This window comes from Ornithorhynchus anatinus, chromosome 20, assembly GCF_004115215.2.
Source record: "Ornithorhynchus anatinus isolate Pmale09 chromosome 20, mOrnAna1.pri.v4, whole genome shotgun sequence".
In the NCBI taxonomy this organism is placed as follows: Eukaryota; Metazoa; Chordata; class Mammalia; order Monotremata; family Ornithorhynchidae; genus Ornithorhynchus; species Ornithorhynchus anatinus.
In genome coordinates, this window is record NC_041747.1 from 17,786,987 (window position 1) to 17,813,859 (window position 26,873).

At 56.6% G+C, this 26,873-nt stretch overlaps 1 protein-coding gene across 4 annotated transcripts in view; it reads left to right on the forward strand.

Moving 5' to 3' along the window:
* The first annotated feature begins 594 nt into the window (after positions 1–594).
* The window catches only part of ARHGAP20 (Rho GTPase activating protein 20), a 127,749-nt gene continuing 101,470 nt past the window's right edge, over positions 595–26,873 (forward strand). Inside the window, exons 1-2 of one of the 4 annotated variants that reach the window (XM_029048040.2) lie at positions 595–723; positions 22,733–22,815. In XM_029048040.2, the coding sequence (XP_028903873.2) occupies positions 619–723; positions 22,733–22,815 (188 nt within the window). In that variant the 5' untranslated portion in view covers positions 595–618. Of the gene's footprint in view, positions 724–21,620; positions 21,661–22,732; positions 22,816–26,873 lie in introns of those variants that run through there. The other 3 variants (XM_029048034.2, XM_039914897.1, XM_029048035.2) reach the window with 3 other exon arrangements.

Here is a 26,873-nt window from a genome sequence, read left to right on the forward strand (position 1 = left end):
GAGGGGGCGGGCTCACTCATCGGGAGAGAGGCGTTAGCGGAACGGGGGCGTGTCCATGCAGATGAGGGGAGCGTGGTCCCGCCGAGGGATCGTCCGATAGGCCGTCGGCGTCCCGGGGGCGTGTCCACGCAGGTGAGGGGGCGTGGTCCCCTTCCGAGCGAGCGGCCGATAGGCCGGCGGCGCCGAGGGGGCGTGTCCATGCAGATGAGGGGGGCGCGTTCACTCATCGGGAGCGAGGCGCTAGCGGCACGGGGGCGGGTCCACGCAGATGAGGGGGGCGTGGTCCCGCCGAGCGAGCGACCGATAGGCCGGCGGCGTCCCGGGGGCGTGTCCACGCAGATGAGGGGGCGTGGCCCCCTTCCGAGCGAGCGGCCGATAGGCCGGCGGCGTCCCGGGGGCGTGTCCACGCAGATGAGGGGGCGTGGCCCCCTTCCGAGCGAGCGACCGATAGGCCGGCGGCGTCCCGGGGGCGTGTCCACGCAGATGAGGGGGCGTGTCCCGGCGCGGCTCGGCGCCGACCACGCTTCGGTCGGGTGTCAGAGGCGGCTCGGCGGCGGCGGCGGCGGCGGCGGCGGAGCAGCTTCGGCCCGGCTCGGCTCGGCCCGGCCCGGCCCCTCGATGGCAGCCATGTCCCCCCAGCAGGGCGCTGTCGGGGGGCCGGCGGGCCGCTCCTCCTCCCTGTCGGCGGAGCCGCGGCCGTTCGGAGCCCCCGGCGGCAAGAAGGTGAGTCCGTCGGCGGAGCCCCGGGCCCGGCCCAGGCGGCGGGTTTGGAGGCGCGGCTCCTCCGTGGCCGAGTCTCCCCCCTCCTCCGCCAAAAGGAGCCCCACGTGGCCCGGGGGCCGTCACCGCCCCCGCTCGCTCTGCGGCTTGGCGGGCTTCGGCCCCATTTTCCAGAGGAGGAGACTGAGGCCCAGAGAATAAGAAGAGCGTCGGTGTCTGTTAAGCGCTTACTAGGTGCGGAGCGCCGTGCTCAGCGCCGGGGGAGAGACGGGGGAATCGGGGTGGCCCCACGGGGGGCTCCCGGGCTTCATCCCCATTTTCCAGAGGAGGAGACTGAGGCCCAGAGAATAAGAAGAGCGTCGGTGTCTGTTAAGCGCTTACTAGGTGCGGAGCGCCGTGCTCAGCGCCGGGGGAGAGACGGGGTCATCGGGGTGGCCCCACGGGGGGCTCCCGGGCTTCATCCCCATTTTCCAGAGGAGGAGACTGAGGCCCAGAGAATAAGAAGAGCGTCGGTGTCTGTTAAGCGCTTACTAGGTGCGGAGCGCCGTGCTCAGCGCCGGGGGAGACCCGGGGTCATCGGGGTGGCCCCACGGGGGGCTCCCGGGCTTCATCCCCATTTCAGTGATAATAACGTTGGTATCCGTTAAGCGCTTACTGGGCGCAAAGCGCCGGGGGGGGATACAAGGCGATCGGGGGGTCCCACGGGAGGCTCGCAGTCTTCACCCCCATTTTACGGGCGGGGTCACCGAGGGCACGGAGAAGCGACTCATCCACAGTCACCCAGCCGCCAAGCGGCGGAGGCGGGATTCGAACCCGCGCCCTCTGCACGGTAATGACGCCGGCGCCCGTCAAGCGCCTCCCAGGCGCGAAGCACCGTTGTGGGCGCGGGTGGGAGATGTGAGGCGATGGGGTTTGCCCCGCGTGGGGCTCACGGTCTTCGTCCCCTTTCGACAGATGCGGAACCCGAGGCCCAGAGAGGCGACCGGCCCACGGTCGCCCAGCTGCCGGTCGGCGGGGCCGGCGTCCGAACCCGTGACCCCGGACTCCCGAGCCCGGGATCTCTCCACCGAGCCGCGCCGCTCCTGCGCGCCGGGCGGATGACGATGACCGTCGCCTCCCGCGGAGCGCTCGGGAGAGTCCTCGGCGAGCGGCCGGGCTCGGGGGTCCGGGGCGGCGGGTTCCGATCCCGGCTCGCCGGCTGAGTGACCCCGGGCGAGTCGCTTCGCTTCCCTGGGCCTCGGTCCCCTCGTCTGGAAAATGGGGACGGAGACCGGGAGCCCCGCGGGGGACGACCTCGTCACCCGGCACGTATCCCGGCGCCGGGAACGGTGCCCGGCACGTAGCAAGCGCCTAACGAATGCCAACGCCGTCGTCGTCGTCGTCGTCAACGGAACGCGCCGCGGCGTATCGCGCGCTCTATCGTATCCGGATGCCGTCGTCCTTCCGGTAATGATAACGATGGTATTTCTTAAGCGCTTACTGTGTGCGAGGCACCGTTCTAAGCGTTGGGGGGCGGGGGGGGGGATACGGGGCGATCGGGTGGTCCCACGTGGGGCCCCCGGTCTTCATCCCCATCGACGGCGGGGCTCGGCGGAAAGAGCCCGGGCCTGGGGGGGGTCAGAGGTCAGGGGCTCGGCGGCCGGGTGACCGGGGGCGAGTCGCTTCGCTTCTCTGGGCCTCGGCTCCCTCGTCCGGAAAATGGGGGTGAAGACCGAGCCCCCCGCGTGGGACGGCCCGATGACCTCGGCGCCACGTAGGCGCCGAGCGGATGCCGTCGTCGGCGTAATGATGAGGACGCCGGTGTCCGTTCGGCGCTTACTACGCGCCGGGCACCGTTCTTCTAAGCGCCGGGGGGGATGCGGGGTCATCGGGTCGTCCCGCGGGAGGCTCACCGTGGATCCCCGTTCCACAGATGAGGGAACCGAGGCCCGGAGAAGGGAAGCGACCCGCCCGCGGTCGCACCGCTGACGGGCGGCGGAGCCGGGATTCGAACCCGTGACCCCCCGACTGCCAAGCCCGGGCCCTTTCCGGATGATTAGCACAGGGGGTTGGACGGACGTCGGCCCCCGCGAGCCGCGTCCTTGGGCACTCGGCTTTCTAGGCTTTCCCTGGGATCCCCGAGGGGGGATAATAACGACGGTAATAGTGGTGGTCTTTGTTAAGCGCTTACTCGGTGCCGGGCACCGTTCTGAGCGCTGGGGGAGACGCACGGGAATCGGGTCGTCCCAGGTGGGGCTCACAGTCTCCATCCCCGTTCTCCAGATGAGGGAACCGAGGCCCAGAGAGGCCAGGTGACTCGCCCCCAGTCGCACAGCTGACGAGGGGCAGGGCCGGGAGTCGAACCCGTGACCTCGGACTCCCGAGCCCGGGCTCTTTCCACCGAGCCGCGCTGATTATGCGGTCTAGGAGGGGCTTCATCTCAACTTTTAGAGAATAGAAATGGGGATCCCCCAAGGGGGGGGGGGGGGGCGGTGAGAAGCTGGGCCGTCTCCGCTTTGGTCCGCCTCGGGAGTATTTATCGAGCGCTCCCTGTGTGCAGAGCACCGCACTGAGCGCTTGGAATGGCCCGTTCGGCAACAGACGGAGACGGGCCCCGCCCAGCGACGGGCTCACGGTCCGAGGGAGGCGGCGCGGCGCGGCGGAAAGAGCCCGGGCTCGGGAGTCAGAGGTCGTGGGGTCGAATCCCGGCTCCGCCACTCGGCAGCCGTGGGACCGCGGGCGGGTCACCTCGCTCCTCTGGGCCTCGGTTCCCTCATCCGGTGCCTTCGCGTGTCGTCGGTTGTATTTTACTCCGAATAGAATGGTGCCTTCACGGGGCTGGGGGACGTGGGTGCTACGGGGATGCAACCAACAGCTTCAATGCGAAGCTGGATTTTTTCGAGTTCCGGGGGAGTCGGAGGTGTCCCTCCCTCGAGGACTGCTCTTCCCTTTCTCCCCGATGGGAGCATACGGCAAAGGAGGGAATAGGTGGCCGCGAATGATCTCCGTCGTTTGTCGGCCGTCCGGGCCGGGTGAGGGAAAGGCCTTTTGTTTGCTCCCTTTCCGTCTCTCGTGGGGTCCTTTTGGCAGCGCTGCCACGGTCCCTAAGGCGCCCTCGCCGTATCCGTCGACGCTAATGACGTCGGTGTTCCGAGTCCCCGGGGCCGGGTGAGGGAAAGGCTTTGTATTTGCTCTCTTTCCATCTCTCGCGGGGTCTTTTGGGCGGCATCGCCGCGGTCCCTAAGGCGCCCTCGCCGTATCCGTTGACAGTAACGACGCTGGTCTTCGTTAAGCGCTTTACTACGTGCCGAGCGCCGTCCTGAGCGCTGGGTCGTCGGGTCGGCCCCCGTGAGGCTCCCGGTCTTGGTCCCCATTTTCCAGACGAGGTCCCCGGGGCCCAGAGAAGCGACGTGACTTTCCCACGGTCCACCCGGCTGACGGGTGGCAGAGATTCGAATCCGTGACCCCCGCCTCCCGAGCCCGGGCTCTTTCCGCCGAGCCGCGCTGTTCCGGCGCCTAGCGGGAGGAGACGTCGCCCGCCTTTTTCTCTCTCTCTTTGATTTCTTCCCTTCTCCCTTCGAGGGGAAAATGACTTTACAGGATCAATCCGTTCGGGGCGGGGGTAGCCGGGCCCGGGTGATTTCTCTTGGCCAGACCGGAGGGCGTTCAATATGCGCCGCGGGTCGGTTTCCCTACGAGGGGCTCCGAACCCCAAATCGATGACGGATTCAGAGGAGCCGACCGAGCCGCTGGAAGATCCGGCGTCGATTACTGGGAGTCGCCCCGTGAGAGTTTGCCACGGGAATCCCAGAGATTGCGTATGGCGGGGCTAATCCCGTGGCGAACCGGCACGTGACAGCCGTTTAAAATCGATCCCGTGAGGGCAGGGGCTGTCCCTCGTGCACCCGTGGCATTAAATCCTCTGTGCCGCGGGCCGCCCGGGAATAAAAATAGCCGATGATGATAACACTTCCGATATTGAGCGCTTCGTCTTCCCCGGCCCCGCGGCACTTACGGATCTGGAATCTATCTATCTGCGTCTGTTAATCTCTCCGGGGAATGTGACAGTCCATACCGCGCTCTCCCGAGCGCCTAGCGCGGTATTTCGCCGGCCGTAAGCCCGCCATAAACGCAGCCGAACGAACGGATGGAGTGCTGACTACGGGCCAGGCGTTCTCCTCAACTCTAGGGTGGCTGGGAGGTAATCGGGGTCAGCCTGAATCCCCATTTTACAGATGAAGCAGCTGAGGCACGGAGAGGTTAAGTGACTCGTCCAAGTCACGCAGCTGACCGACCCCCCCCCCCCCCCGACCCCCCCCCCAGGCCCACGGATTAAAGACAGATGGTGTTAATGCGAATGGAAAAGAAATCCCTCTTTTTTATTATTTAAAGGGAAGGGAAAGACGCTAAAGCCGCAAAGAACGTACCGTTTCGCGAGCCGAGTAAATCCGCCGACAGAGGAAGGTGTCGGCGTAGCGGCTGTTGCCGTTTTGCCCTTCCTTCTGCCTCTTCCAGCTGCCGATAACTCCGCGCTCGGGGCCAGAATGTGCCCACGGGGGCCCGGGCGTGAACCCCGCAAAAATATTTGGCTCTCTGCGTCTGCGCCGGGACGGCTTCTACACGGAACGCATGCGTGCGTTCGCGGTAGAACTTCGTTTCCTTATTTAGCTCGTGATTTTGAAAAAGGCACCCCCCCGCTTAGGGTTTTGAAGGAAAAATGCCCACGCCCTCTTCGGTTTTGATTCGAAAAGACTTGGGTCGTCTGCGGGGACCCCCCCCCCCCCCCATCCGGAAAAACGGCGAATATTTCTGCAGCCGGGGCTGTGAGCGACCCCGGTATCAGGGGAGAAAGTGGCCGGAAAAGGTGAGAAAAACGACGCCGTCGGGCTCCGGCGGCAAACGTTGAGCAACGGGGTAGGAAGAGGCCCTGGGACGGACGAGGGGGATTCTCTGCTCGCAGTCAGCGTTCGAAAGAGTTGCCTTAAAGCACGAGAAGCAGCGTGGCTCGGGGGAAGGAGCCCGGGCTCGAGGGGCGGAGGTCACGGGTTCGAATCCCGGCTCTGCCACTCGTCGGCCGCGTGACTGTGGACAAGTCACTTCGCTTCTCTGGGCCCCAGTTCCCTCATCCGTAAAATGGGGGTGAAGACCGTGCGCCTCCCGTGGGACGACCCGACGACCCTGTATCTCCCCCGGCGCTTAGAACGGTGCTCTCGCGTGGTAAGCGCTTAACGGATACCAACGTCGTTATTATTATGCAGTAACCGAGGCACAGAGAAGTGCCTCGCCCGAGGTCCCACGGCAGACAGGCGGCGGGGCCGGCATCCGAACCCAGCGCTTACTGTACGTGGAGCACCGTGCGAAACGCTTGGGAGAGTACAGGTCGGTGGAGCCGCTAGATAGGATCCCTGCCCTCGAGGAGCTCGCACGCCAGCAGGGGAGACGGACCCGAAGCATCCGCTCCGCCGCGTACCTGCGGTGACCCCCGTAACCCGAACCCCGGCTGCCGCGACACTCCGCGTGCCCGGTCCAGGTAGAAAGGAGCCCTTTCCCGCACCGACTGCTCTTGGTTTTATCGCGAGGGTGAAAAGAGACCGAATGCATTCTCAGAAAACGGGGGGAGCATCGGCGAACCTAGGTCGCGCCCGACGGACCGGGCTAAATGACGGTTCTGGCCGCGAAGGACGGGAGGGGAGCGAGGGAGGAGTCTTTATTAATAATGATGATATTCATTCATTCATTAGTACGTATCGAGCGCTTACGGCGTGCGGAGCACCGGACCGGGCGCTCGGAACGGACAAACCGGTAACAGATAGAGACGGTCCCCGCCCTCGGACGGGCTCACGGTCTGATCGGGGGAGACGGACGAGAACGATGGCGATAAACGGAGTCGAGGGGAAGAACGTCTCGTAGAAACCACGGCGACTAAACGGAATCAGGGCGACGTACGTCTCGTTAAACACAACGAATAGGGTGATGAAGATATAGACAGGCGAGCGGACGAGTACGGGGCCGAGGGGGCGGGACGGGAGAGGGGGAGGAGCAGAGGGAGAGGGGGGAGAAGAGGGTTGAGCTGCGGAGAGGCGAAGGGGCGGGTAGAGGGAGCGGAGGGAAGAGGGGGGAGCCGACTGTCAAGCGCTTGCTACGTGCAGAGCACCGTTCTAAGCGCTGGGGTAGATACAGGGCGATCGGGTCGTCCAACGTGGGGCTCCCAGTGTTCATCCCCATTTTCCGGATGAGGTCGCCGAGGCCCAGAGAAGCGAAGCGACTCGCCCACGGTCGCCCGGCTGACAGGGGGCGGAGCCGGGATTCCAACCCATGACCTCTGACTCCCCGGCCCGGCCTCCTTCCCCTGAGCCACGCCGCTTCAGGCTCTAATGGCGACGAGGTCGCGGAAAGGACCCGACAGCCGGCGCTTCCCAAGATGCTCTAGGTGGCCGACGCTCAGATGGCGAGAACCGAAAATAGCGGGTCAATCGGACGGTCAAGCGCAGATGGCAATCCGTCACTCACTCGTCGTTCTAGAAGCGGCGGGGCGCAGGGGAAAGAGGCCGGGCCCGGGAGTCCGAGGTCACGGGTTCGACCCCCGGCTCCGCCGCTCGTCAGCTGGGCGACCGAGGGCGAGTCGCTTCGCTTCTCTGGGCCTCGGCGACCTCATCCGGAAAATGGGGATGGAGACTGGGCGCCTCCCGGGGGAACGACCCGATGACCCTGTAAATCTCCCCCCAGCGCTTAGAACGGCGCTCTGCGCAGAGCGAGCGCTTCACAGATACCGGCGTTGTTATCGAGAGAAGCGGCGCGGCTCAGTGGAAAGAGCCCGGGCTTGGGAGTCCGAGGTCACGGGTTCGAATGCCGGCTCCGCCGCCTGCCAGCCGCGTGACTTCGGGTCGCTTCACTTCTCTGCGCCTCAGTTATCTCAGCTGTAAAATGGGGATTAAGACTGCGAGCCCCACGTGGGACGACCCGATCGCCTTGTATCCCCCCAGCGCTTAGACCAGAGCTTTGCACATAGTAAGCGCTTAACAAATACCACGATGGCTATTATCATTATTGTTCCAGCAGGACCTCTTGTCATTCTGCGCGAGCGGAAGGCCCAGAGGGACAAATAATTGGTCAAGCGGCTCAGCCTGACCAAAGGAGAAGGAGAAAACTAGGTTTACTAGGTGAAAGGAAAGGAGGTTCTTGGCCGCTGTGTGACTGTGGGCAAGTCACTTCCCTTCTCTGGGCCTCAGTTCCCTCATCTGGAAAATGGGGATGAAGGCTGGGAGCCCCACGTGGGGCAACCCGATGACCCTGTATCTCCCCCAGCGCTAAGAACAGTGCTCTGCACATAGTAAGCGCTTAACGAATACCAACATTATTATTATTGTTATTCTCCACGCCAGTCAGGGAGGGCAGGGGACCTGGATGGGATGTTGCGTCATGTGGTCGGACATCGGGAGAGAAGATTTAAGTGTTGGGGAGAAGCCTTCGAAACAACCCCGAGCTTTAGAGAGGCAGCGTGGCTCGGCGGAAGGAGCCCGGGCTTAGGAGTCTGAGGTCATGGGTTCGGATCCCTCCCCGCCGCCAGTCAACCGTGTGACCTTGGGCAAGTCGCTTGACTTCTCGGTGCCTCGGTTCCCTCATCTATAAAACGGGGACGAAGACTGCGAGCCTCCCGTGGGACCGCCTGATGGCCCTGTATCTCCCCCGGCGCTTAGAACGGTGCTCGGCGCACAGTAAGCGCTTAACCAATACCAACATTATTATTATTATTGTTATCAGAAATGGTTCCATACCAGCCGTGGCTCTTGAAGTGGTTCCAGTTTGCTCCTCTGGGTTTGGCGTTTCACCACCTCCGAATAAGGGCATCGTGTCCATCCCGCCCAGTCAATCCGTGGTGTTCATTCGATAGTATTTATCGAGCGCTTACTGTGTGCAGGGCACTGGACTAAGCGCTCGGAATGTACGGTTCGGCAACAGATAGAGACGATCCCTGCCCGTTGACGGGCTTACGGTCTAATCGGGGATAACGTTGGCATTTGATAAGCGCTTACTACGTGCAGGGCACTGTTCTAAGCGCTGGGGGAGATACAGGGTCATCACCTTGTCCCCCGTGAGGCTCACAGTCCTAGGGGGTCGGGAGCGTTCAGTCGGGCAGTGGTATTTATTGAGCACTTACTGTGTGCCTTTGGAAGGTAGAACAGAGTCCTGCCCAGGACGGAGTTCGAGTCTAGAAAGGCCTGGGAGAGTACAGGCAATCGATCGGTGGTACTTATCGGGCGCTTATTATGTAGATCACCGTAAGCAGGCACTCTGGGGAGCACAGTACAACAGATTTGGTGGACACACTCCCCGCCCGTTTGTTTCCTGGGCTTCCTGCTCTCTGGGATGTCACCAGGGTGACTTTTTTCTGATCCCACTCTCCCCCACCCCCTCCACCCGAGTATACGCGCGCACGCAGGCCCCTCCGTACCGGTTGGGGGCGGACCGGGTTGAGGGGTGACGACGACGATGATAACGTGGGTATCTGTTAAGCGCTTACTATGTGCCGAGCGCCGGGGTACGGCCCGTCCTACGGGGGGCTCACAGTCTTCGTCCCCCTTTTAAAGGTGAGGTGACCGAGGCACCGAGAAGTCAAGTGACGCGCCCGAAGCCACGCAGGTGTCAGGCGGCGGAGCCGGGATTAGAACCCGTGGCCTCCGACGCCTGAGCCCGGGCTCTTTCCGTGGTATTTGTTGAGCGCTTACTATGGGCCAGGCACTGTTCTAAGCACGGGGGTAGGCAGGACACGGTCCCTGTCCCACAGAGGGCTCACAGTCTTAATCCCCATTTTACAGATGAGGTAACCGAGGCCCAGAGAAGTGAAGGGGTGTGCCAAGGTTAATAATAATAATAATAATGATAACATTTAAGCGCCTACTGTGTGCCGAGCAAGCGCTGGGGGGATGCAGGGTAGTCAGGTTGTCCCACGTGGGGCTCACAGTTTTTATCCCCGTTTTCCAGACGAGGTGACCGAGGCCCGGAGAGGTGAAGCGACCCACCCGAGGTCACACAGCTGACAAGCGGCGGGGTCGGGATTAGAACCCGTGCCCTCCCGACTCCCGGGCCCGGGCTCTGTGGTCTCCTGGGTGGGAGAGGGTGGAGCTAGGGAGGGGTCCTTTTCCGGGCTCCTTCCCGTCCCACTGTTGCCCCTTTGCCCCGTCCCTTCCCGAGCACCGGACACGGAGTCGCGCGCCGTGGCGTCTGTCCGACGGGGAGCAGTTGAGGCCGCTGTTCGCCGGGACTCTCGGAGATCCGCGCCGCCCCATCGTCCCCCGATCCCGGCCCTCCCCTCCCGCCCGAATCCGGGCTCCCCGTCCAACTTTAGTCCTATCTTTGTCTCCCTCCCGCTCGCGCTTTTCCCGGCCTCCCGGAACTCCGCTAGGTCGTCAGCTGCTCGAGGGCGGGGAGCGTGTCTGGTGCGCTCGCCGGTGCTTAGCACGGTGCTCGGTACGCAGTGTGCGCTCCGTAAATACCACCGCTCGATTGATCGACCGGGGCCCGGGCTTAGCAGGTTGGGACGGCGGCTTGGGAAAACGAAATTGGTATTTGTTAAGCGCTTACTGTGTGCAAAGCACTGTTCTGAGCTCCGGGGGATACGAGGTGAACGGGTTGTCCCACGTGGGGCTCACAGTTTTCATCCCCATTTGACAGATGAGGTAACCGAGGCACAGAGAAGTTAAGTGACTCGCCCGAGGTCACACAGCTGGCAAGTGGCAGAGGCCCCCATCCCAGCTCGTCCAGCCAGGTCCGATCTGGCCTGCGTGGCTCCGGGGGGCTTGGGAGATGGGGGCCGCAGGCCAGGGAAGAGGCCGGGAACAGAAGCGTGAGGAAGTGAGGGGGGAGACGGCCTTTTCCCCCGGGGAAGGCAGAGACTACCGGTTAAACAGCCGTATCGGGCGTCGTCCGTTCCGAGCGCCCGGTACAGTGCTCTGCACGTAGGAAGCGCTCGATAAATGCTATCGAATGAACGAACGGATGCCCGGCGTGACCGCTGCCCCGGCCGGGAGCGGACTCAGGTTCCCCGCACCGTAGAGGACACCCAACCGAGACCAGGCAACACCTTGTCACTCAGTCCGGCCGCGCCGTTTATTGAGCGATCGCTGCGCGTTATTAAGCGCGATGCTAGAATTCGTGGACGGGTTTCCCAACCTACAGCGAGCTTCCGTTCCCGGAGGCTGCCCCGATGAGAGGGTGGAATGAGCGTGCGGGGATTGACGTGCACCTGTCGTGTCCTTCGAGAGCCGGCGCCTTGGACGTTCGTTTAGTTTCTGCACCCGTTTTACCCTGGTTTCCTCGACAGACCTCCAGAGAAAGGCGAGAAAGCTGCGACCCATTTAGAGAATTCGAACGAGGCGGAAGCGCTCGGTGAATACGGCTAAATGAATAAATTGGAGAAAATCTGTTGAAACGCGGAGCCTTAAAACTGTAAAGAAAAGAAGCGAGAGGCTTTGGCTCTTTGAACTCTTCGGGAAGTTGATTTCTTCGTCGGTTTAATTGACATTTTCAGCCGCTTCAGATTACCCAGGGTGATCTGGCTCCGTTTTATTGGGATCTATCCGAAATAGGTGCACTCCGTATTTCTTTTTCTCCTCTTGAAGAGAGGCCAAGACCTCTCTTTATTCCTCGTCGAAGCAAGGCGCGCTCAGACACGATCGCTCGCGAGCCCCTAAATGCGATTCGGGGGAGTCCCGTGGGCGGGTATCTCGGTTTACGGCGGTCTCCCCTTCTTCTGAATTGATAATTGAGACCTCGCGGTTCTAGTCAGCGTCACGGCGAATAAAGCCCTTGCCGTGGTGAGGATGGTTCGGGAGACTGTGACTAAAACGACGTTATTCTCTTACATCACGTCGAGGGCTTATTCAAGACTGTAGTGTCCAAAAGCACCGTCGCTAGGAAACCGGGAGGGGAGGCGGTTCTCTTCCCCCGTTCCTTCGGCCGGCCCTCGTTTTGCCTCTCGTCGACTCCTTGGGTAGGACAGGTGGAGCTGCGGGGAGCGGCCTTCGCTTTTCAGTCGCCTAAATTCTGGCGAGAGAAGTAAATCTTCTGAGGACGAATGTACCCTCGGCGTTTAAAAATAGTCAGAGTCGTACAGAAAAGGGTGGTCCAGGCTGACGATGCAGGGAGGCGGGCAGGAAAGGAGACCCTTGACGGTCGGCCCTACTGAGTGCTTTCGAAACGCCGTGGACCGGATTGCCGTTTCCTTTCCCTGGCCCAGCCTCTGTCTCTGTGGGCGAATGGGAATCCGCTACTCTAAATTTAGCCCGGCCTGCGGGCGTCTGCCTTCTCCTTAGAGAAGATGGTTGGTTTGTTCGAACTCGGGCGGGGGGGGGGGGGGGTTCAGCTGTCCTCGCGGTGACGGCGCCGTGAACGGCAGACGGTATCCGAAGACGGTGAGCTCTGAAGTGTCTTGCTTTCGGGAGATGCTGAGGGTGCAGGTCCACGGGGGGATGGTTCTGGGCCCTGGGAGAAGGGGGATGCGTTACTCCCGCCCCCGTCCCCTAGGCGGGGAGGCCTCCGGGCCTTGGGCGACGACCCGTAGGGTCCCGAAGGGGCAGAGCTGGAGACAGGGAGATCCGAGCCGCCGTCGCCCCTCCCCGCCCCCGCTAAGACGCCCAGCGTGGGCAACCGAGAGGCGTGAGCTCCGAGTCGAAACGCGAGTTCGGCTCCCAGGGAGCCGGGACCGCGGGAGTGGCGGAGGGGAGCGGTGGAAGCCGAGGGAGAGGAGGGAGACGGGCTCTTCGCCGCGCGCTGGGCCTTCAAGGAGCCACCGGGCCCCGCGTGCTTTCAGGCGGAGTCCTAGGTTCTTCTGAGGTTTCCCGGAGGGTTAGCTAACGTTCCCTCTCCCCACTTGCCTCCGACGGGAAGTGGATGCCGTAATTGAATCTCCCGGATCTGTTTAACTCCACACGAAGCTCTTCCTGGGCTGTTTCGTCCGGTAAAGGCCGGTGCTGAGGCTTCTGGGGTTCTCGGGACGAAAGAGTGCAGATGTTTCACTGATCCGGGGGCTCCGGCTGTATTTTCTTCTGGATTTTGAAATGAAAAGCCTATAAAAGTAGGTGGGAACCCTGGAGAGCTGGGCGACTTCGGGGAAACGGAGACTAAGGCTGGTCTGCCGGTCTTTCCCCGCCCCCGACTCTCTGTGCTCCGCACACAGGAAGCGCTCAATAAGTACGATTGAATGACTGCCTGAACGCTCCCGTTGTCTTCTTTCCCAGATCTCCTGTCTCTCGATCACTCTCTGTCTCTCTCTGTCTCTCCCTCTTTGGTCTCACCTTGACCGAAGTCCTTACTGCTTCCTGTCCTAACAGGGCCTCTCCCTTCCACAAGCTCATCTCCCATCCGGACTTGGCTTCCCTCCCCCTGCCTCCCAGGCCCCAAAGCCTTACCCCCTTTCGACTCCCAGCCGTCTCGCCCCCGCCTTGGACTTCTTCACCGCCCGCAGCCGTTATCTCTTTCTGTTCTTTTTAAAAAACGTCTTCGCCGTGCCCTTCCGTAGCCGTTTCCAACGGCGACTTGCGATAGCAAACGTTATTTTGGTCAAAACGCTACAGTGCGCGACGGCGAAATCTTCAGATGGCCTTGACGTGCGACGGGCGTCCCGACCGCCACTCTGGACCTCACGGATCATCGAGAGTTTATTTTTAAAACTCTGGGAAAGCAGCAGCCGTGCATTGAAACTTTATTTTGAAGGTATTTATTATCGGGAATTTTCTAAAGTCCTTGGGATTCGCGTTTTTGCCCATTAGGCCGTAAACGCTTTGCGGCCTTTTATTTCTACCCTTCTCTCCCAGTGGCTTTTTATCTTTTTAAGCATGTGTGAAGCACTCACTACATGCTAGGCATTGTACTAAGCTCCGGGAAAGATACAAAATAATTGGGTCGGACCCAGTCCCTGTCCCACTTAGGAGTCCCAGTCTTAATGCCCATTTTGCAGGTGAGGCGACTGAGGCAAAGGGAACGTCCAAGATCACACAGCAGACAGGTGGGAGAGCCGGGATTAGAATCCAGGTCCTCTGGCTCCCAGACCCGTGCTCTTTCTACTAGATCGCGATGCTTAGTACAGTGCTCTACACTCAGTCGCGTAATAGATACTGTTGATTAGTTGATGGAAGTGGTGGAAACGTAGCCCCTCGCGGGCCAGAGATGTGGCTACCAACTCTTACGTTGTGCTTTTCACACAGTAAGCACTCAGCGGACACGATTGCCTCAGTTACCTCATCTGTAAAATGGGGATTAAGACCGTGAGCCCCACGTGGGACAACCCGATTCCCTTGCGTCTACCCCAGCGCTTAGAACAGTGCCCGGCACACAGTAAGCGCTTAATGAATACCAACATTAAACATTATTAATTAATATTTATTTAGACGAGCACCCGTTGGGTGCCCTACACCGAACCCGAGAAGCGCAGGACGCGTCCTTTGCCCGGAAAGGGCTCGCGCTCTCCTGAGTAAAAACCAAACAGGCAGCCCGACGATGTAGAAAACGGTCAATATTATCTTGCAGAATTTTTTATTTGCGGCTTCGCCCGTTGGCGGTGGGCTGCGTCCCCATTCCCCGCTGTTTCTTTACCTGCCAACGGCCACAGCGGCGTAAGTCGGCTGCAGGCGTGATCTGCGGGATCACCCCGTTCACGGGACGTTCTTTAACCGAGCCACCCCTGGATAGTGAGGAGGGAGGAGGGGACCGTAGATTGGGTAGAAGAGCAGCGTGGCCGTGAGGAATTGAAGATGGCACCAAGACTGTGGGCTAAAATAATAATAATAATAATAATAATGTTGGTATCTGTTAAGCGCTTACTATGTGCAGAGCACTGTCCTACGCGCTGGGGTAGATTCAGGGTAATCGGGTTGTCCCACGTGAGGCTCACAGTTAATCACAGGCAGGTTAGTACTGACACTTCATTCCCCCTCCCTGCCAGTCGTCCTGGGCTCTGGGGGCATCCAAAATGCTCCCCGGGGGAGCAGCAGGTTTAATAATAACAATAACGTTGGTATTTGTTAAGTGCTTACTGTGTGCAGAGTGCTGGGGTAGATACAGGGTAATCAGGTTGTCCCACGTGAGGCCCCAGTCCCATCCCCCGTTTTCCAGATGAGGGTCACTGAAGGCCCAGAGAAGTGAAGTGACTCGCCCACAGTCACACAGCTGACGAGGGGCGGAGCTGGGATTCGAACCCATGACCTCTGACTCCCAAGCCCGCGCTCTTTCCACCGAGCATGCTGCTTCTCTATAACGTTGGTATTTGTCAAGTGCTTACTTAGTGCCGAGCACTGGGGTAATAATAATGTTGGTATCTGTTAAGCGCTTACTCTGTGCAGAGCCCTGCTCTAAGTGTTGGGGTAGATACAGGGTAATCGGGTCGTCCCACGTGAGGCTCACAGTTAATCCCCATTCTACAGATGAGGTAACTGAGGCACAGATAGGTTAAGTGACTCGCCCACAGTCACCCAGCTGACAGGTGGCAGAGCCGGGAGTCGAACCCGTGACCCCTGCCTCCGAAGCCCGGGCTCTTTCCACTGAGCCACGCTGCTTCCCCGTAATCAGGTAATCGGGTAACAAGGTAATCGGGTTGTCCCACTTAGGGCTCACAGTCTTCACCCCCATTTTACAGATGAGGGAACTGAGGCACAGAGAAGTTAAGTGAGAAACGGCGGAGCCTGGATTAGAACCCATGACCTCTGACTCCCCAGACCGGGCTCTTTGCACTGAGCCACGCGGCTTCTCCCTAAGCGAGCCTCTGGAGAGAAGAGTCAGTATGCAGTCTGTCAAGCAAGCAGCGGGGCCTCACGGAAGCAGCACGGGCCTGGGAGTCAGAGGATCTGGGTTCTAATCGCTGGCTGTGTGACTTCGGGCAAGTCGCATCACGCCTCGGGGCCTCGGTTTCCCCGGCCGTAAAGAGCTCCTTATCTTCCCTCCCAAACCCTGTCCGCTCCCCGACTCTCCCATCGCTGTGGATGGCACGACCATCTCACAGGCCCACGGCCTCGGTGTCGTCCTTGACTCCGTTCTCTCATTCGCCCCACGTATCCGATCCAGCACCAAAGCCTGCCGGCCTCCCCTTCGAACGCCGCCAAGATCCGCCCTTTCCTCTCCATCCAGACCGCCACCTTGCTGGTAGAATCTCTCACCATATCCCGACTGGATTATTGCGTCAGCCTCCTCTCAGAAATCCCATCCTGCTGTCTCCCCCCCGCTTCAGTCTACGCTTCGCTCCGCTGCCCGGATTATCTTTCTACGGAAACGTTCTGGGCACGTCGCCCCCCTCCTCAAAAATCTCCAGTTGTTGCCTGTCGACGCCCGTATCAAACAGAATCTCCTCGTTATTGGCTTCAGAGCTCTCCATTCATTCACTTGTATTTATTGAGCGCTTACTGGGTACAGAGCACCGTACTGAGTGCTTGGAAAGTGCAGTTCCGGCAACGGATGGAGGCGATCCCTGCCCAACAACGGGCTCGTAGTCTAGAAGGGGGCGAGAGACAACAAAACGAAACAAGTAGGCATCACTGGGCATCAAAAGAGATGAATAGAGTTATAGATAGATGCCCATCATTAATAAAATAAATGGAATAATAAATATGTACAAATGTACACAAGTGCTGTGGGGCGGGGAAGGGGGTAGAGCAGAGGGAGAGAGTTGAGGCGACGGGCTCTCGGTAGGGCTTTGAAGCGGGGAAGAGAGCTAGTTTGGCAGATGTGAGGGAGGGAGGGCGTTGCGGGCCGGGGGTCGACGGCGGGGCGGGTGAGAACGAGGCACAGCGAGGAGGTTAGCGGCAGAGGAGCGGAGCGTGTGGGCCGGGCTGGAGAAGGAAGAGAAAGGAGGTGAGGTAGGAGGGGGCGAGGGGATGGAGAGCTGTGAAGCCGACAGGAGTTTTTGCTTCCTGCGAAGGTTGATAGGCAACCACTGGAGATTTTTGAGGAGGGGAGTGACGTGCCCAGAGCGTTTCTGTGGAAAGATAATCCCGGACGGCAGAGTGAAGTATAGACTGAGGCGGGGAGAGACAGGAGGTTGGGAGATCAGAAACGATGATAATGCAGTAATCCAGTGGGGATATTATGAGGGATTCTACCAGCAAGGTAGCGGTTTGGATGGAGAGGAAAGGGCGGATCCTGGCGATGTCGTGAAGGTGAGGCCGGCAGGGTTGGGTGACGGATTGGAGGTGGGGAGTGATTGAGAGTCAAGGATGACACCGAGGTTGCGGGCTCGTGAGGCGGGAAGGACGGTCGTGCCGTCCACAGTGACGGCGAAGTCAGGGAGAGCACAGGGTTTGGGAGGGAAGATAAGGAGCTCTGTCGTAGACGTGTCGAGTTGTATGTGGCGGGCGGACATCCAGGTGGAGACGTCCCGGAGGCAGGAGGAGATACGAGCCTGGAGGGAGGGGGAGAGGACAGGGGAGGAGATGGAGATCTGGGTGTCTTCTGCGTAGAGATGATAGTCGAAGCCATGGGAGCGAATGAGTTCACCGAGGGAGTGAGTGTAGGTGGAGGACATAAGAGGGCCAAGAACTGACCCTCGAGGAACCCTACAGTTAGGAGATGGAAGGGGGAGGAGGAGCCCGCGAAGGAGACTGAGAATGAATGCCCGTCACCTTGCCCCTTCTTACCTCACCTCCCTTCTCGCCTTCTAACATCCCAGCCCTCACACTCCGCTCCTCTGGTGCCGCTAACCTTCTCACTGTGCCTCGTTCTCGCCCCGGCCCCCGTCCGACCTCTGGCCTGGAATGCCCTCCCTCTTCAAATCCGCCAGTCGCACTTCCCTCCTGAAGGCTCACCTCCTCCAAGAGGTCTTCCCGGACTAAGTCCCCCTTTTCCTCAGTTCCCTCGCCCCGACTCACTCCCTTTGCTCTATCCCCCCCCCCCCCCCACCGCGCTTGTGTAGATTCGTAGAATGTGGATACGTAAAATTCGTAAAATGTAGATTCGTAAAATTCTATTTATTTGTACCGATGCCTGTTTACTTGTTTGGCTGTCTGTCTCCCCCCTTCTAGACTGCGAGCCCGGTGTGGGCAGGGATTGTCTCTCTTGTTTGCCGAACTGTGCTTTCCGAGTGTTCTGCACACAGTAAGCGCTCAGTAAAGACGGTCGAATGAATGAGTAAAGTGAGGATGAAACACCCGTTCTCCCTCTTAGACTCTGCGTTCCTTATGGGACAGGGACTGTGTCCGACCTGATTAACTCGTATCTACCCCAGCGCTTAGAACAGCGTTCGATGCAACCTTTGATTTGTTAAGTAAGTGCTTAACAAATACCATAATGATGATCATAATAACGTACTGTAGATTGGGCTCCCGAGTCAGGCTCGGAGGTCAAGTCACGGGTGCAGGACCTACTGATGTTCCAGACCCCTTGGGCAAAGTTGGCCAAAGAAAGGAATTTTCCTTTAAAAACATGCCCGGACCAGGAAGATCAAGTCACTCTGAAAAGTTCGCTCTCATCTACGTCTGAGGTGGCCAAGCCTCATCAACCGATGAGCTGCCAACCAAAAGCGTAATGGGACCCCGGGTCACGGATCAAAAACAATTCCTTTAACTGGAACAGCGAGCAGGTACAGTGCGTGAGGAGGAGCCCGCAGTTTGACCCTGCTTGATCGACGCTGTGGATTGCTAAGTGAGGGCGGACAAACCGCGTAAACTCCACCAGCGGATGAGCTCTCCCGAGCAAACCTGCTCGTCCGACAGCCCGTAAGCTTGGAAACCCTGATTTCCCACGGGATGCGGGTTGCCGACCCGAACGTGACGTCGGCTTGTCCCGACTCGTTCTGGGCCGCGGACGGGGCTACTGATTCATCAGAAGTCGAGGAGTTTAATCAGTTCTCCCCCACTTACCTACCCCCGGCTCTTCTCCTGCTACAATCCCGCCCGCGCTCGTTGCTCCTCTGTACTTCGATCTCGGCTCCCTCAGCCCCGGCCCCCTGTTCACCTCAGCCTGGAGCTCCCTCCCCCGGTGTCTCTGACAGGTCGCCACTTTCCCCACCTTCGAAGACTCCTCCAAGAGGCCTTCCCTGACTAACCTCTCATTTCCCCATCCTAATTCACCCTCCCTTCTGCATCACTTAAGCATCTGGGTCTGTTTCCCTTTGATACCCCAGCCCCAACAACTCCATTTTAATGTCTGGCTCCCCGACTAGATTGTAAGCCCCTTGATCGTTTTTACCAACTCTATTGTATTGTACTCTTCCAAGTGCTCAGTACGGTGGTCTGCGCGAAATAAGGACTCGGTGAATGCCATTAATTCAATGACGGTAATTCTCAAATATTATGACCAGTGGTTGAATGAAATCTTAGCGGTGACCTGTCACACGATCTTTCGGCAAATATGCATTCTATAGTTGCCCTTCTCCTCCAAGAGGCCTCCCCGGGCTAAGCCCCTCCTTTCCTCTTCTCCCACCCCCTTCTGCGTCACCCTGACTTGCTCGCCTTGGTTCGTTCCCCCCTCCCAACCCCACAGCATTTATGTGCCTATCTGTAATTTATTTCTTTGTATTGATGTCTGTCTCCCCCTCCCAGACTCTTAGCTCGTAGTGGGCAGGCTATGTGACCCGTTCCTTGTTGTATTGTTCTCTCCCAAGTGCTTAATACAGTGCTCTGCACACAGTAATCACTCGATAAATACGACTGAATCCATGAATGCTACTGACAGTGCGATTCCCTCGTGAGCGCATATGTGATGGAAAAGCCAATGCGGGATCTCCCAAGTCCCAGCCTCGACACGCGTACAGAATGCCTGTTTCAGTGTTGAATCGTCAGGTTCGATTTTGTTCCGTCTGACACTGTTTTTGCTTTTCCCTCCTTTTCGCTTGAAAAGTTTTCGCTCCAAGAGGGCCACCCCTTTTTCGATGGCGGTAAACCCCGTTGATCTCTCCTCGGTAACTGACTCAGTTCTCAGCTGGGATGCAAGTTCTCTGAGCCTTTTGTTTTACCGTGTCCTTAAAACCTTTCCCCCGGCTTAAGCGACTCGAAGCCTGGTATTATGTCTACTTATTCCGTTGGCTTTGCTCGTCTAACGCCAACCTCCTCGCTGTGCCTTGTGCCGTCTTCTCACCGCTGACCCCTTCCCGCCTGAAACTCCCTCCCCATTAATATCTGACAGAATACCGCTCCCCCCGTCTTGAAAAACTAATAATATGCCATCTCCTCCAGGAAGCCTTCCGTGACTAATCTCTCATCTCTCCACCCTTCTGCATCACCCAGGCACTTGACCTCTCACCCCCTAAACATTTAAGTACTCACCTCACCGCCCTCTCTCCCCACAGCACTTATGTACCTATCTTTATAATGGGTTTGTTCCCCTGCCTGTAATTTATTTTTTAGTGTCTGTCTCCCCTGCAGTATACAGTAAGCTTCTCGAGGGCAGGTATCATGTTTACTCATTCTGTTGTACATTCTCCAGAGCTTCATTCATTACTGTGTACAGAGCAAGCGCGCAATAAAAGTGATTGCTACTACTCTGTACTTCACTGAACTCTCCCAAGCTCTTGGTACAGTTTCCTGCACAGAGTAAGGCTCGGTAAATACCGTCGACTGCCCTCCTTGCCTTTGGCTTCCCGATTTCAACTCACCACGCCACAGTTGCTTGGATATCTCGCAGCTGTTCGTTCTTCGGTTTTTCTAACGGTATTTGTGAGGTGCTCACTCTGGGTCGAGGACTGCTCTGGTCTCGTGTGTCTCACCGTTTTGAGGTGAGCGTAGCTTCGATGCCAGGAGATCGACTTAACTGTTGGCGATTCTGTCGCGCCGTTTGTTACTGAGTATGGTCCATGAAACAGGCTGATGGAACTGCAGAAGGCGTTGGATGATGCCTGAGTGAAGGCATGTCGCACATTAGAGAAAGTTGGATCGCACTACAGTTCTGTAGACCTAGGGTTTGGACTACAGTCCGATACGGGCACCCGGTGAATACGGCGCACTGTGATGGTCTCCTGCAGGCCGTGCTGGTCTCTTCTTGATTTGACATCCTACTTCCGTGTCTATCGTTTCACCTCCGGTCGGTGTGCTGCCTAGGTAACAGAATTCTGTGATAGCGTTTAGCTCTCTGTGGCCGGCGTGTGACTTTCCTTGTGCAGCCGGATGATTTCAGTTGAAAGAAAACTTATCATTAGCTTGAAATGCCTGCCTGATTCAGTGAAGTGCCTTATAGGCCTGTCCGTTTCTTTTCGAATGTCCAACTGGCCTTAGTGACTTCTTACCGGTTTACTTGTACTGAGCATCTCGTGGGCTAGGCCCTCCAAATTTAAAATTTAAAATTACATTCGCCCCGTCCCTTTAGCGAGGTGGCCCCTTACTGGTGTGCCACAACCCCTCCGATGAGATTTTGGAATTCTTGCCATGAGCCCTGAGCATTTTGGGCCACCGCGATCTTTTATTTATGCCCTTGCCCACTGAAATCAAGGATGGCAGCACAGGGGCTGAGCTGACTGTATCTTCTTCTGCCCTCCTTTTTTTTTTTTAAAGGTATTTAAGCACTTAGCCAGGCACTGTATTAAACACTGGGGTTGATGGAAGCTAGACAGGTTGGACACAGTCCACGTCCCACATGGGGTTCACTGGTTGAATCCCCCTTTTGCAGATGCGGTAACTGAGGCACCGAGAAGTGAAATGTCTTGCCCAAGACAGCAGACCTGTGGCGGACCCTGTCATCTGAGGCCCGGGCCCATACTTTTTCCCCTAGGCCACTCTGCTTCTCTCCCCCGCTTTCCCCAACAACCCCCGCCAACCCCCCCCCCCCCCCCCCCAAAAAAAAAGGTTCTCAGCAATAGTGTGAACTGTGGAGTTGTGAGGGGGGAAGGAAGGTTGTCCATCTGTTCCATTTCTATGTTTATACTTTCAGTGCAGTTAATCGGTCAATCAGTGAAAAGCAGCATGGCCTTGTGGAAAAAACACGGGCCTGGGAATCAGAGGAACTGAGATCTAATCCCGACTCTGCCACGTGTCTGCTGGGTGACCTTGGGTAAATCATTTAATTTCTTTGTGCCTCAGTTACATCATGTGTAAAATGGTGAATGAGACTGCGATTCCCCACGGGACACACGGACTGGGTCCAACCTGATTAACTCGGTACAGCGCTTAGCACGTAGTAAGCGCTTAACAAATATCGTAAAAAAAAATCAGTGCTGAGTGCTTACCATGTTAGCATGAGGTGTCCTATTCCCCAGGAGGAAATGCGCAGTAGCCAATTCTTTTATCTTTTATTACTCCCTCTGGAACAAACCATTCTACCTTGGCCAGACTTCCCTGTCATCCTTCCAGACAGGGGCAGCGCCATCAGCCAATCATTCGTATTTATTGAGCGCTTACTATGTGCAGAGCACTGTACCTAAGCGCTTTTGGAGAGTACGATATAACGGATTTGGTAGAAGTGTTCCCTGCTCACAAAGAGCTTATAGTCTAGAGGCGGAGCTCTCTAATGACGAAAAGAAAATCTTGAATTATAGAGTCGTTTTCTTTTCCAAAGCAATCTCATTTGGCCACTGACACCTCCAAGAAACAGAGGGGAAGCGGATATTATTGTCCTCCTTTTGTCATTAAGCAGAGAAGCAGCGTGGCTCAGTGGAAAGAGCCCGGGCTTTGGAGTCAGAGGTCATGGGTTCGAATCCCGGCTCTGCCACTTGTCAGCTGTGTGACTGTGGGCAAGTCACTTCACTTCTCTGTGCCTCGGTTACCTCATCTGTAAAATGGGGATTAAGACTGTGAGCCCCACGCGGGACAACTTCATTCCCCTCTGTCTACCCCAGCGCTTAGAACAGTGCTCTGCACATAGATAAGCGCTTAACAAATACCAACATTATTATTACTAAGCAAGGTGAAGTTCAAAGAAAAAGACCACTCAGAGGTGGAGTGGTGATCTAGGGGGTCCAAGACTGCACTTTTCCCACGAGGCCACACAGCCCCCCAAAAAGGTAGACCGGAGGAAATGTCCCAAAGTGGAAGAAATGGTCATTTAAAGAAGCTTTCGCTCAAGACGAGCATTCACATGGGTCTCTGGCATGAACATCAACCTCATTCTGTTTCTCTCTCTTCAGAAAATGAAAACATTGGCAGAAAGGAGGAAGAGCGCTCCGTCTCTCATTATTGACAGATGCCTGCAGAAACGTTCGAGCAACGTGTGAGTCACAGATCCGCTGGATCCCGACATTCGGTCGTATTTCTTGAGCGTGCTGAGCTTATCACCCCGTGGTGGTGGGGTGGCGGGGTGGCGGGGATTGGTGGCTCCCAAGCGATATGCAACTCCTCTTCCCTGGCCACGTGTATTACTTCATTTTCTGCTTGTCTCAGCCCTATCGCCTGTTTGGTTTGCCCCGCTTTCTTTCAGGGGACTTGGCCACCTCTTGCCTGTCATTTAAGGGCCTTCTAGGGCTACTCTGAAGGACTGGGAGATCCAGCCTCTCCCCCCCGCAGCTAAGCAGTCATCGTTTTATAATAACCGCAGCCAACGCGGGTTATATCTGGAATTGGAATTGCAGTCCAGGCTTCCTTACCCCCTCCCCGTGTGGGGACCAAAGACTCCAGAGCATCCCGTCGAAAGGGGAACTGAACCTGGCAGCTCTGAAGAGGGAACACAGATCCATCAGTATTTACTGAGCGCTTTCCGTATGCAGAACACTGTACTAAGCGCTCGGGAGAGGACAGTACGGTGGAATTAGTGGCCACGTTCCCTGCTCTCCTCTTCAATTTTGAGCGTAAGACCACTGTGTACAAACTCGCCTCGTCGCGTATTTGTTTGGCAGCGCCCACCCGTGCAAATTATCGAGATAATTCCGGCCTTCCAAATCTGTTTTGGTTTTATTTAGGTGGCTATTACAGTGAAACGTTTTTCATTTTTTGACCTGAAATAGCTAGATAACTGAGGTTGAAGTGTATTTTCAAGTCCCAGTGTTTCAGATATAAATTTCCACCAGACGAGGCGTTGGTATTTGGTATTTGTTAAGCGCTTACTATGTGCCGATCACTGTTCTAAGCGCTGGGGTAGACATAGGGGAATCAGGTTGTCCCACGTGGGGCTCACAGTCTTAATCCCCATTTTACAGATGAGGGAACTGAGGCCCAGAGAAGTTAAGTGACTTGCCCACAGTCACACAGCCGACAAGTGGCAGAGCCGGGATTCGAACTCATGAGCCCTGACTCCAAAGCCCGTGCTCTTTCCACTGAGCCACGCTGCTTCTCCGTGGTATGAGGCGTGGTATGATTGAAATCGCAAACTCCCAAAAGGAATGTCTAACTTTTGGTACAGTTTGTTCCTGGGCTGGTTAGTTGCAGATCACTTGAAGGTGACCATTTTTTTTGCGTGTGGTTGATTTCACGTTAATGCAAATGAAACCTGGAATGGAGGATTTACAATGGGATAGTGGAATTTAATAATGATCATTGTGGTATTTGGTTAGTGCTTACTACGTTGGGAGCGTGTCTACCAACTTAGTTATATTGTTATACCGTCTATTGTTATACCGTCCTCTCCCAATTACTGAGTACAGTGCTCTGCACACAGTAAGTGCTCAGTAAATACCATTGATTAAGTGATGTGTCGAGAAACATTCAGTGGCTAGATTAGAAATCGAGTGGAGAAGGCCACCTGGAAAAGATGTGATTTCAGCTAGAATTTTTCGGCGGGGGGAGAGCGGTAATCGGCCAGATGTGAAGAGAGTGGGAGTTCCAGCCGAGGGGGAAGGGAGGAAAGAGGCTCTGAGGAAGAGATCTGCCAAAGGGGTGATGGGAATGAAGTACTGGGAATAAGTTAGCGTGAGAGAAATAGAGTGCGAGCTGGAGTGTAGTGGGAGAAGAGAATGTCCAAGTAGGAGGTAGAGAGCTGATTTGGAGATGCCTCTAAACCAGTGCCGGATCGATCGTATGCCCTGGCATCAGCCATTCGTATTTATTGAGCGCTTACTGAGTAAAGAGCACTGTATTAAGTGCTTGGGAGAGTGTAATGAAACGATAAACAGGAATATTCCCTGCCCACAATGAGCTTCCCTGTCCACTAACTCTATTGTACTCTGCATCCGGGAGGCACTCAATAAATAATTGATGGATTGATAAGGAGAGAGTGGACAACCCCTGGATGTTTTTGAGGCAGTCGTGTGGAGAACCTCATTTTGGAAGAAATGAACCAGGCAACAGAGTGAATAATGGCCTGGTTGAACATTCCTCTTGGCATCAAAAAGAATCTTCTGGCCATTGACTTTACTTCCGTTCTGAAATGTACTTCAGTGTCTGTCTCCCCCTGCTAGACCGTGAGATCCTCGAGAGCATGGATTATGTCAGCTAACTGTTGTACTCTCCCAACCACTTAGTGCAGGACTCTGCGGAGATGGAGTGAGCGAGGAGGGATTGGGGAAAGGCCAGTGAGCCCCATCTCCATATCTGTGAGATCCGAGATCTGGTCTGATCTGCATAGGGTGTAGCTAACCCAGTTCTTGGCTCATAATGCGTACTTAACAAATATCGCAATTATTAGTAACCGTTAGATGATTCTAGACTGCGAGCCCGGTAGGGATTGTCTCTATTGGTTGCCGAATCGGACTTTCCAAGCGCTTGAGTACAGTGCTCTGCACCCAGGAAGCGCTCAGTCAATACGACTGAATAAATGAATGCAGTAGTCAAAACACAGAATAGGACAAGAGCGTGGACCAGCCTGGCCACCGTTTGCGTGAAGAGAAAGGATCTCATTCTGGTAAAATTGTCAAGGGAGAACTGGGGGGAATTTGGTGACAGACTGAAAGAGAGAGTGGAGACAAGGACAGTGCCAAGGAATGGAGAGTGGGAAAGATGGGGGTGTCGTTGACCGTGATGGGAAAATTAGGTGGAGGAGATTTGGGAGAGAAGATGAGGAGTTCGCTTTTGTGCATATCGATCTTCAGAAGTGTGAAACCTACTGAGTTGGAGAAACATGAAAGCAAAGGAATAAAGAAACGGGATTTCAGTACCAAGATGTTATCTCAGAATTAACTCGGCATGTTCAGTTTCCCAGTTTGAAATTCTTCACTGTGGTTTTTGGCAGGGAACCCTAAAGCCAAGTGACCGGGGACTCTTCGTTGTCAGATAATCAATAGGGGTCTTATTCAAGTTAGCGGACATCTGAAGGGGATTTAGAAAAATCCGTCAACATCTGCCGTTCTTCGATTTGTACTGAATTCCATTAGCAAGTGAACTGTTTTAAAGAGCAGGAAACGCTTGAGCTGATTGGTCCTTGTTATCCTGCAGCATCGCGTGTGGACATCCGTCCCTCAGCTGGCGACGGACGGTTCCCGATATTCCCCTAGCGGTTCCCAATATTCCAACGTGTAGCGACTGCCAGAAATCCTCAGCCTTAAGTACGCTAGAGGTTTTTTAAGGTGACGGGTGAAGGCGTTACCTAGACGTTGCAGGATTTAAGTGCCGCTCCTGCTCAGGATGCCTCACGTTTTACCGGGGATTAAGCTCATTCATCATCATCGTCATCACCGGTGGTATTTATTGAGCACTTACTACGTTCTAAGCGCTTGGGAGAGTGCAATACAGGAGAATCGGTAGCTAAATTCCCTGTCCTCAATGAGCTTCTCTACCTTACTCATTCTGCCCCGATCTCATCTACCTTGACCCTGCCCCCTTTCCCCCGTCCTCCCTCTGGCCTGGAACTCCCTCCCCTTCCATATTTATCAAACCACCACTCTCCCCTCCTTTAAAACCTTATTAAAGTCACATCTCCTCCAAGAGGCCTTCCATAGATTAAACCCTCTTTTCCCCGGCTCTTCTGCTTTCTGTGTCCTCTGTGCGCGTGTCTGTGTGGCCACGAGTGGGAAGGGAGGGAAGAACCCCCTCCACAACGCTCAGAATTTAATTCAGTTCGACACTTTTGGATCCCCTTGCTCTGCTGCTGGGACAAATTGCAGGTGTCTCAGGCTTACGTTGGCAAGAGGAATTATTCCCAACCAATTCCTTAATGAAATTGAATTTAGTTTTGGATAGAGTGGAGTAGTTGCAGAATGTCTAAGACGTTACTTTCGAACGATCTGCGAACGCCTTTATTTTCGGAGGAATATGCCGAACCGCTTTTTCATTCGATTTTGCCCATTTTAATTACAGACGTTAGGCGGCGAGACGGAAAATGTGAGCACGGAGGATTTCCTTTTTGCCCCTTTAAACTGAACCCAAGCTGGTGGTGCGATAGAAACATCCGTATTTCCCTTT